Source organism: Phaethon lepturus, unplaced genomic scaffold (genome assembly GCF_000687285.1).
Source record: "Phaethon lepturus isolate BGI_N335 unplaced genomic scaffold, ASM68728v1 scaffold15967, whole genome shotgun sequence".
NCBI classification, from domain to species: domain Eukaryota; kingdom Metazoa; phylum Chordata; class Aves; order Phaethontiformes; family Phaethontidae; genus Phaethon; species Phaethon lepturus.
In genome coordinates this window covers 8,251-19,458 of record NW_010549916.1, presented here as the reverse complement: position 1 = coordinate 19,458, position 11,208 = coordinate 8,251, and the positions used below count along the sequence as shown (strand labels likewise).

Genomic DNA, 11,208 nt, shown 5'->3' with positions numbered 1-11,208 from the left:
AAATCCTAGTGGTAAGGGGGGGTTAGGTAGTGGTTGATTTCTGTAGTTGGAGAAATTACAACAGTGTAACAGTCACTCATAAAAGCAGTATGGTGCAAGAGGCTCTTTGGTGCCAAAAAATTGTCAGTGATGCATTTATGATCGCTACTGGGTAGAAAGCAATCCAAATTACAACTCTTCCTTGCAATGCTATAGAAACATTAAAGGACACTGGAGACTCCCATAACTTGAGCAGTCTGCGAAGAAATATCACTGTTAAAGAAAAGCTGTACAAAAATCAATGACAAAAGACTTAAATGAGAAAGTATATCCTATCTTTCATCCTGAAACACAGGTCAGGTATGGCCCAGCTCAACAGCAGGCATATTAAATAATTGAATTTAAGGTTATCTACACATTAAGACCTGAAAGATCACTGCCTTAATCTTACACCCATTTATATGGGCATTTATGTGGCAATGTACTTGCATCATCTAAATCTTCAGTAGCGCCTAAAGAACATACTGCTTACATACCAGCATGCATCCATAATATGTCAAACACCTAGAATTATGTAGAAACCCCAGATTTCAAGTGAAGTCTAAGAAATCCTAAAGTAACTTGCAATTCATATATCTACTAACTCATGACTTTTTTTTTAAGCCGGATAAGTGTAACAAAAATGCAGACTTGTGATTTTTTTTTTTTCCCCAAACTACTATGTATAGGCCGATCCTCGCGTAAATATACACATATATACAAAATTTATAGAAAAACTGAAGTCCTGTAGACAAGATTCCTAACTTGAGCGGAAAAACGCTACGTGTACCATAAAGGAGAAACAGAGATAAAGGGCCAATTCTGTCATCACAAGCACTTATGGTTCCACGCTAACTTCAGTCATTATTGCATGCATTAGATGTCCAGAGTTACAAGTATCTCTGGGTACAGTTGAGTCAACTGACTAAATTGCTCTTCCAGTATATTTCACTTTCAACCTGATCTAAAAGTCTATTTAGCATGTCAAGTAGAAGAGGAGGAAAAAACCTCATGTGATTTGCTACAGCATTAAGTGTAGTTATTTGCACAACCTGGCTGGGTTTAACAAAACTGCAAGTTTCCATTTCAAAATCTATTCTAACTCGCAACACCTGCACGGTAAGAAACAGAAAAGATAAAATATGCAGCTTCTCAGACACTCATTTAGAACTATTGTCTCTAAAATCAAACATTCCGTTTCTTTTAAAATGCAAGTTTGCTTCACTGAACTATCACTGCAAATCCTACTTTTTTTTTTTTAATTGTGCCTGCCTCAGTGTATTTCAGTATACAGCTGAAACATTTGCACCCCCTAGCTGTCACAGGTAAGAGACAGTACTTGTATCTAACTTACATTCATTTTCAACTTCAAATTTATTGAGGCAGTTTATATCAATGTATCCATAAAATAATTCAGAAATAACCCAAGTATACCATTTAAACATCTTCATGATTTATCCATTTACACACTCAGTACACAAACAACCCAGCCTCTGTACAGGTTCATCACATGCAAACCACCCATAAAGACAAAAACTTTAATTAAAAATAAGTCACAACTCAGTGTACTGTTTCAACTGCATCTCCATTTACCAAATGGCACATTGAATATTCTCTAAAATAAGATGTTTTTAACAATCTTGTTAAAAAATTCTTGGGCAAAATATTTCTAGACTTAAAAAACATCAAGATTTTTCAAAACACTCAAGATACTATACAACTTATAATAACCTTGAAATAGGTTTACAAGGTTGTTAACCAAGGTATTTACATACCAAATAATGTAAAGCAAAAAATTCGTATTTCTAATGACAAAAACGTGATGCATTAAAGATTTATGAAATTAAAATTAAGGCTCTTTGTTATAGTTCTTTATGTAACTTTACATAATAGCCAACTTTGGAAATGTCAGTCTTGCACATTCTTGTCAATCTACTGCATTTAGAGCAGTAGAGTATATTAAGTATTACTTTGAATAATTACATTGCTACTTCTATGTTTGAGCATGCTTTTTGAAACACTGTAATTATGAAATATTTACAATGTGTAGCCTTCAAACTTTATGTAAAAGCACAAGTATGACTGTCTGATTTGAATACAAACAACATACTTGCAAAAATGTTTTTACTTCTCAAAATTAAATGCAAATTACTACAGTCTTAATAAGCAAACCAGCTCTGAAAAGTTTTAACATGTGCCTGAATGTGGACAGTAAAAGTTATGTGAAATTACTCAGACAGTACTGTTCTTCATTTTAGACTGAACTATTCTTTGTATCAGACTGTTTTCTTTATGCATGTAGAAAAATTAAATATTTTTTAAAAAAATCATTCCGAGACCTACCTATACTTTCTGAGCTATGCCCATAGGTTTGTTGAAAAATCAATACTGTCTAGCAGGTTGTAATGATTGGTCCACAGTTTATTTCAGGATGTGTGTTCAATTAAAAGTAACTTGCTGTTTTTCAACGTCATCTCTCTTAAAAAGCACAGTGATATAAAACACTGAAGACAGAACAAAAAAATGGAATGGTAACCTAAGGATCAAATTCATTAGCCATTTCTCCTACTATATCAAAATTTGTAGTCAGAATTGTCTTTATTGACTTTATTTTTAATTTTTGTACACAAAGAAAAACATGTTCATATCCATCATGAACAAAAACTTAAAAAGGCAGAACTAGAAGACATTTGTGTCCTTCACCAAAGCAAAGCTGTGCTAAAGGTTCCAAACATTTCCATTTTTAAAATAAATATTTTCTTTTTTCATTGTCTACATTCCAGTCTTCAGAATGTCACTGGAAACTGCAGCCTATCATGAAATACACACTTTTAAACAGAGTCCCAGCTCACTGTGTTTGGTAGCTTGCCATACCATATCCAGCTTGGTTAGGTATTACAGGAGCACCTTGTCCCTGGGCAGGTTGAGCACCAAATCCACCCATCCAGGCAGCAGATGGAGATTGGCTTAAAAAGAAACAGGATGGTTAAAAAAAAAAGGAAAAGGAAAAAAAAGAAGAAAAATAATCATGCAAGCTAGTCAAGTTATTTACAAGACAACGGACGCAAAAAAACCCCAAACCCACAAACATAAAAACATACTTCCTACACTACTATTCATACCAAAATAGAAAATTTCTTCTTCTCTTTAATGAGTAATTCAGGTTAAGTGCTACATCATGTAATTCTTGAAAATATCATCATCTTTTTAAGAACACAGGAAAAAAAAAAAGCAGCCCCACAAACCTTGGGTACTAGTTGCATACGACAACCGCCTCCAAAGACATGTATATACGCAGGTGGCTATAAGTCAACATCAGTGATGCAGAAATGCAAAAAATTCCCAATGCCTAGCTGGCACGAATACCAGTGATAGGCTTATCCGGGCTTAATACGCTTAATTAGCAAGAGATAATGAAGAATTATGTAAACAAAAAAGTTATTTTAAAAGCATGTTAAAGCCAGAAGTTGTTGTGAAGACTTCAGTCTTCAAGAGATCAAGTATTAAAAGCCCACCCAAATTCTGAAACTGCATAAGTTAAAATGTTAGTATGCAGTTTTTTTCTCTCCAGAGTTATGAACCCTTTAGGCAAATACCTGGGCTCCCTGGCTCAGACTTGAGGCTCAGACTCTCCACCTCAGATTCACCACCTCAAGTCAGAATCCAGAAAATTTTTAGATCCAAGACCACCATCTGAAACTCTACCATAGAGGAAGTCTTTGTGCCTTGAGTCTAAAAACACCCAGACACGTAAAAGGTGTGATCAAGTACAAGCCAGAGTAACTCACCCCAGTATTTGGTCCATGGTAATCATTAAACATAAGCTTTAAGCATGTAGGAGTCCACCTAAGGCTTGAAACCCTGTGTAATCCTTGAACCAAATGAGTCTGAAACTTAAGATACAACATTCTAAAAAATTAAATACAATTACTCACTCTACTCCAAAACCCTGTTGATTCCATGCTTGGCCATACATTCCATATGATGGTACTTGCCACCCATTAGCCATATATTGCCCATACTGTTGTGGATTTCCATATACTTGGCTCCATTGCCCCCACTGACTGTAATCCACCTAAGGAGACAATAATTCATAGTACTTCAGGTTCTAGAAGTGGATAATGTTCCCTTTTGTGCTGCTGAAGGCAAAATTTTTGCTTATATCAATCACAAGGCTAAAACAAGCAATGATGAGACAGAAAAATGATTAAGACATCACTGTGACTTAATTAGATCCTTGTTACTGAAAAACATGTTTGTTGGTGTCTGAAATGCCAAAGAATATTGGGTTGGATAGTCACCTAGTCTGCAGTTAGTGAATTAGCAAGAATCAGAATTACCTCAAAGTTTCTCCCTATCTTGAATCATATCCAGAAGACAGTAACAGATATTCCATCAAAATTACTAGCCCAAGTTGATGAACAACTGGAACATAACTGAGACAGAACATGGAATTTCATAAGGACACTACCTAAAAATTTAGCTATTCTAACTGGGAAAGGCATTACAGGCATATACACAATTGCTTTTGTGATACAATGAAAAGGTTAAAAGTGCAGTTACCTGTTGGAAGTTTTTAGTCATATCAGGGGATTCTTTGCCCCAGTAACATTTAACAACATGTCCTTCAATCGTGGTTCCATTAACTGAAACGATAGCATGTGCTGCACTTTCATGGGTTGAAAATCTAAAGAATGCAAAAACAAACTAATGTTAGGCTTTATAGTACTTTCATCTGACTGTTGAAGAACAGTGACTCCATACATACAGGAAATCCAGAGGAAAAAAAGATCTGCTTTCACAGATACTGATCTGCTCAGGTAAAAAGATTGGCGGTCACTTTTAAAAGTTCCAAATTTTTCTATGAACATATGGTGACAGCTTTTAACATACCAGAAGTTCAATCAAGTGAAATTACAGAAAGATGAAACTTTACTACGTTAAGGAAATTAGAGATTTTATTTTCCCTCTGTCCATACCTGACAAATGAGTAACCTTTTTCTGGAAACACCCTTATTTCCATAATTTGTCCAAATGGTGAAAAAGTCTGTCTCATAAGTTGATCTACAAAATAAAATGTTTTTTAATTAGTAACCATCTTGGTGTCCAAAAAGCTTCAATAATAAAAAAAGCATTAAACCAAATCATACCTGTTAGCCCAGAGGCAATTCCTCCACAGTACACAGTACAATTTTTTGGACTTGACTGATTTACTACATCTTCAAATCTCAATTGTTTTGTATTATCTATGAAGAGAGAAGGCTGTTTTTAAGCAGTAAGGCTAACAGGAACCACAGAGTCACAGATACTTACCTCATACCCAAGTATCAATTATGTATTTAACAAAGACATTAAATATTTTATGATAGACCAGTAGTGCCACCACTACGTCAATATAATATACCAAAAAATTCTGTTCTTTAAGATCTGGAAGTCAAGCTAGATATGGAATGAAGTTATGTGACTTTGGCAACATTATGTTTTATTTCTCCACTGAACAGTGACGTGCAAGACAGCAAACACAACACAGCATTACATGAAGGTCTTACTTTCTTGTGTACTTTTGGGTGCTGGTGGTTTCCGTGTTGCCCAGTTAGTTCTGATCTGACGGCCTCCCAACCACTGGCCTCCCATGTGTACAATAGCATTTTCTGCATCCTAAAGAGATTAAAATAAAGACTGTAACACATCCAAACAAGAAGTATGTACAAGTCTGCTTCTAAGAAAGACTTGGTCATCAGTTAATTCTGTTGACAAAACCAGTAAGAGTACTAAAAAGAATACGAACTTCTGAACCACCACAGCAAGCAGCCAAAAATGAAGTAACAAAGCCAATCGATTACACAGAAGGCCCTCACAAGTGATTTGTTAAAAACTTCCTCCCACCCCCATTTTCTACACACAGGTCAGAAGCCAACTACAATCATACATATTCTACCTTTACACAACAAGCATCTGTATTAGAATATTTGAAGGCTGCCCAAAAAAGTACAAAGGTCATACAGATGCTGGAAGCAATTACTGAAATAAAACAACTTTATTTTTCATTATATACATTAAAAAAATTGAATTATTTTGCCAATTGACTGTGTTAAAAATACAATACACAAAAGTATATTTAATAGTAGCAGATGAAAAGTCAAGAAAGACTTTTTAATCATCAAAATCCCTCACTGAAAAATTTCTCAGATGTAACCCAAGTAACGTTTAGACCATGCAGTATGTATTTGCAAAAGACATTGTATAGTAAGGTCTGAATGTGCTTTTTCAGACTCTTCATATGCACTCAACATAATAGGCCAAGTTTAGCTAGGAAAATCATAAGTTCTGGGAAGGCTGAGCGGTAGTTACTAAGAAACTGTAATGCTGAGATACAAATAGACTGAGCATATAAATTTCCTTTTATTTACTATTTGCACAACCCCCTGTCCCATACTCTCTTCTGCCCTCTGGAGGCAAGCAATTTAAGTCTGAGCATCAACTGCTTTGTTAAGTTCTCTAAATATTAAAGTCATTGTATGAACACACACAAGAAACCATGGCCCACATGGCTTAACTTCTTATCTTGAGCATGAATTAGAAGACAATCTTTAAGTTCACACTGGAAGCAGAAACATGTAGTAAGCTACAGCTAAGTTTGCTAATACTTGCAAGCAGCAGTATTTCCCCCAATTGCTTTGAAAGAGGAGAGGCAGAACAAATAGTACATGTTTGAAATGCTTTTCCAAGGGTACAAAGCTTAAGAAAGAAAACACCAAGCACATAGAGAACATATGGTCAAGTTAAAGGTGAGCACCTAGCATTGTCCTGCCTCACACCAAAGGCTTCCAGCTCTAACAGACTCGTCTCCATCTCAAACTCAAATCCAAAACTTGATCCTCCTAAGTTCTAATTAGAGTGCTCATTTTGAAGACAATATATAAAGACAAAAAAGAAATTATGACAGATGACCAGTAAGGAAAAAAAAGACAAACAAAACACCAGACAGCAAAAAACTTATTCAAACATCCTCACTCTCAAAACATGAGTAAGTTACAAACTGACTAGGAAAGGAAACTAGCTCTAAGGAATCTTGCTGCCAGTCTTGAGAATCATAGCTATGGCAAAAATGGAACAGAGTCCATGCCATAACTGTTCCACTTCAATTTTCTCCTAACTGTGGTGTGCCTCCTAACTTCAGGCTGGAATACCTGAAGTCTGGGAACATATCCCACTTCCCTCAACCTAGCAGGATGACAATAAATTAAAAAAAAAAAAAACCAGCCTTAAACTACCAGCGCAGGATAGTCATGCCATAACCCTGTAGGTGCAGCTCTGTCTCAATGAACAGCAATCAGGACATAAATTTTAGAAGTGCTTTTTAGCATTACATTTAGCATTCATCCATTAATTTTGCAGAATGGATAAAGATTTTTAAATTGCAATTTTCATGGCTCAGTCTTAAAAGAATCCAGTAACCTGAATTCCGTATGATTGTTACAGCATTTCCCCTATGGTCACAGAAACCAAACATAACCATACGATAAGGGAAGAGGTGTACAAGGAATAGGACATCTATTCCTCTTGTTTAAAATAAACAAAATGTAAATGCAAAAATACACTAAATCAAGGCATTCAATTATAGTATCTTATGGCATTTGCAAATCTGAAGAAATTCGAACTTTTTCTTCTCATTAAGATCCAGCTCCATATAACTGTTACAGAAGACAGAAAGAGTCTTGACATGTAGGACTTCTGACCACACAAACAGGCGTATATGCCTAAAATCCATAACCGTGTGTGTTTTTCCTATGGAAAATATTTACAGAAAACTGTTTACACAGTTTCCCGATGTTATCCTAAACATTACCTCTAAACACATACAGCTCAATTTTCCAAATGATTTTCACAAATTTCTTACACTGTCGAACATTTATTTAACTTCAAAATCATCAAGAATTATTTGTTGAGTCAATTGTATTATTATAAGTAGTAGGGCATAGCACTATTCTTATCAGCACTACACTAAGTTCTACAAGTAACATCTTTAGTATCTGTATCAGAAAGCGTACTAGTCACCTGTCAGAAGCATTTTTTCCTAAACATACATAATATTATCCATCATGTAGTAACACCAACACAATACAAAACCAAGAACAACCTTCAGTTTTACAATATGCATAAGCAAAATGCTTTAGAAGTACAGAATCAACTCTTGGCTGCAAATTAATCACTCAATACAAAGAACCATCTCAGATTTCAAAACATTATAACAACTCAAGCAAAGGACCAACCAAGAACTTTACTGAGATGCAAAGCACAAGCAAATACACTGAAGTGTGGCTGGATTTATGACACACTGGCTGCATTAGGTCCCCAGAAAGATTGAGCTTTGGCATGAACCTAAACCTGGCAAACGCCAAACCCTGCTGTGTGGCGTGGCACTGCACTCCTTTGGACTGCGGGCTCCTGGACGTCATTTTGCAGGGGCTCCTACCTTAACATACAGGACCGCACTGGACCTGGCGCAGTGTCCCAGCTAAGCAGCCCAAAGCACTACTGATCGGACCGGGCACCCAACTCACTGTAGGAGAGATGATTCCACAGACTAAGCTAAACTACCCTAACACACCCAAACAAGCTTCCCATGTTCAGGAATCCTCTTTCACAATGGTCTCGAATCTTTTTTCACAATGTTCTCACAGCATCGCTGTCATCGGAATTGTTTCAACCCTTAACCACAAATAACTGAAGTTTTTCATTGAAGTAAATTTGTCCTGTACAGGCAAATTTATTTCCCTTGGGAAAGTCTGATACATTGTGAATGTATAAACAAAAAGGCAAAACTAGAAGTGGAAAATATTTTAAATCTACGTTGTGATTACTCACCAGTTTGTTATAAAAAGATACAAAACCATAGCCTTTTGACTTTCCAGTTGCCATGTCTTTAACTACCCGTGCATCCCTGTGAAAAGAAGCACAGCTATATGAGGGTAATATTAATAACCTGCAAAATAAAAACTAAAAGGAACCACACACACTGTATTGTGAGCATAATTTTTTTCTTATAAATTCAGTTAGCCCTAAAACTACAGTCATTCCTGACCTCTCCCTATTGCTTCTTTACCTGTTAGAAAAAAGCAGTAGGACAAAAAAAATAACATGTAATAAACATGCAACCTATCCACATAACCTATACTGGCTAAAACTAGAATGTTCAAATTTGAAGTATAAGAGAAACAAAGTTTCCTTTTCTAATATTCTATTGGCTAGGGTCCTCTAAGGTTTACTGTTCTATAAATTACTGTAACAATTCTATCTAATTACCATGCATTTTCTAAATAGTTAAATGTCTTCTGCCTAGTGATACAAAATATATGAAATATTAAAAAAATCGAAAAAGAGGAAAAAATAGGAATTAAAAGGCATACATGGCCTGTTAACAGATTTCTTTATTTTTCTTGGTCAATTCTCTACCATCATTTTGGAGTTTGGGCAGCTGTAAATTTTGAAAAATTGACATTTTCAGAAATTTAAGAAAGGAGAATAAAACTAACAACAATGCTAAGCACACCAGTACGAAAACAACAAATTTACACAGAAATTTTAGTGAGTAAGTTAAAATGATTGGAAATATAGAACTGCACTGAATATAGAATGTTAAAATGTAAATACTAAAATATGTATATATAAATAATGTATAATAAGAATAAATAGAAATGAGAAAAAATCTACAACTGAGTTCCAGTGTGCACAGTTCCTTGCAGTTAGCCTTCAAGATCCTGTCCATTCTTATGAGCAATTCTGCAAAATAACCAGAATGCTATTACTTTTAATTGTGACTTGGACTTTAGAAAAACTGCAGGTCTCAGGTATAAATATAGATTGAGAAACAGAAACCTGAATTATTCTCTTTAAATTGATTTTTAAACAGTACTACTTACCACATTAAGAGACAAAAAGCAAAATAAACAAAATAGCAGAGGTAAGAAATAAGATTTATGATTCATTTAAAAATATGAGTACAGAACAAGAGAAAAATAAGAATTTTGTTCTTAGAAATATATTCCTGTAAAATAGTACAAAAACATTCATGTGCAACTTTAAAGGATTTTTATAAAGATAAACTGATAGAAGATTAACAGACTTTTTTGTAGCAGTACTCTTAAGGACATGCATACTTTAGCACTCACAAGGATTCTTGTAACAATAAATACGTTCAATTATAACACCAGGTGATCTGATATCACCTGAATTATCTATGAGAAGTTTAAAGAAACATTCTCTTAACTGGCAGAAATGTGCACATATTGTAAATCCACCATTCTTTCATTTAAATATTATAATCTTAATTCACCCCCGTTACCATCTAAAAAAGTAGATTTAATTCTCATAAGTATTATTTTTTTTTCAAAACACTCACAAGTTATTCAACTAGTTGCTTCATATAATTATATTTTAATTGACCAATTTTCTATACTGCCTATAAAATGCAGTATGAATGCATACAAAATACATGCAGATTGCAACATATACCACTTGTCAAGTCACTATTCTGTACACATTCTGAACAACAAAAAGTCATACTTAGGAACAGTAATTAAATTTTAGTAAAAAGTCGAAGGACATTAGCATATAAATTAGGTTAAAAGCACATTGCTTTCAGCAAAACCAGAGAACAATTACATTACTATATTTATAATCATGATAGATACTGAGATGAAACAATAACCCCTCTTTACTGCCCACCCAACATAAGACAATTAACATCAGAAAAATTCTCTAAAAAGACAAGAAATAACATTTCAACTCAAACAAATTTTTACTGTCATATTTTCTAACTGATATTGGAAATGTTTATTATGATACTTACGATATTTTACCAAAAGGAGCAAATGCTGACTTGATGTCTTCTGTTGTTATTTCTGGACTTAAATCCCCAACGAACACATGGAAGTGATCTGAAAATAAATAATTTACTAATCAAATATTTAACTGCTATCTAAAATTTCAGTTCCTGAGAAAGTGATGCTCTGCACACAGCACTGGGAACCAGGAACACCCAGGATTCCATCTGATGAGCAGCAGCAATTTAATCTGTCCACTCCAGTTTCCCCAGTTGTAAAGCAGAAACAGAAGAATTAGTTTGCAAAATTCTATTAAACACAAGATGGGAAGGAGAAAGGTTATGTTTAAATGCATTTATGACAA

At 34.7% G+C, this 11,208-nt stretch overlaps 1 protein-coding gene across 1 annotated transcript in view; it reads right to left on the bottom strand.

Annotated features, from left to right (window-relative positions):
* Window positions 1–2,597: 2,597 nt before the first annotated feature.
* Window positions 2,598–11,208, bottom strand: part of TIAL1 (TIA1 cytotoxic granule-associated RNA binding protein-like 1) — a 12,647-nt gene continuing 4,036 nt past the window's right edge. The window contains exons 4-11 of the mRNA XM_010290403.1: window positions 10,871–10,958; window positions 8,887–8,962; window positions 5,568–5,676; window positions 5,169–5,264; window positions 4,998–5,082; window positions 4,582–4,705; window positions 3,954–4,093; window positions 2,598–2,984 (exon numbers count right to left, since the gene is read on the bottom strand). Coding sequence (XP_010288705.1) covers window positions 2,867–2,984; window positions 3,954–4,093; window positions 4,582–4,705; window positions 4,998–5,082; window positions 5,169–5,264; window positions 5,568–5,676; window positions 8,887–8,962; window positions 10,871–10,958 — 836 coding nt within the window. The 3' untranslated portion in view covers window positions 2,598–2,866. The remainder of the gene's footprint in view (window positions 2,985–3,953; window positions 4,094–4,581; window positions 4,706–4,997; window positions 5,083–5,168; window positions 5,265–5,567; window positions 5,677–8,886; window positions 8,963–10,870; window positions 10,959–11,208) is intronic.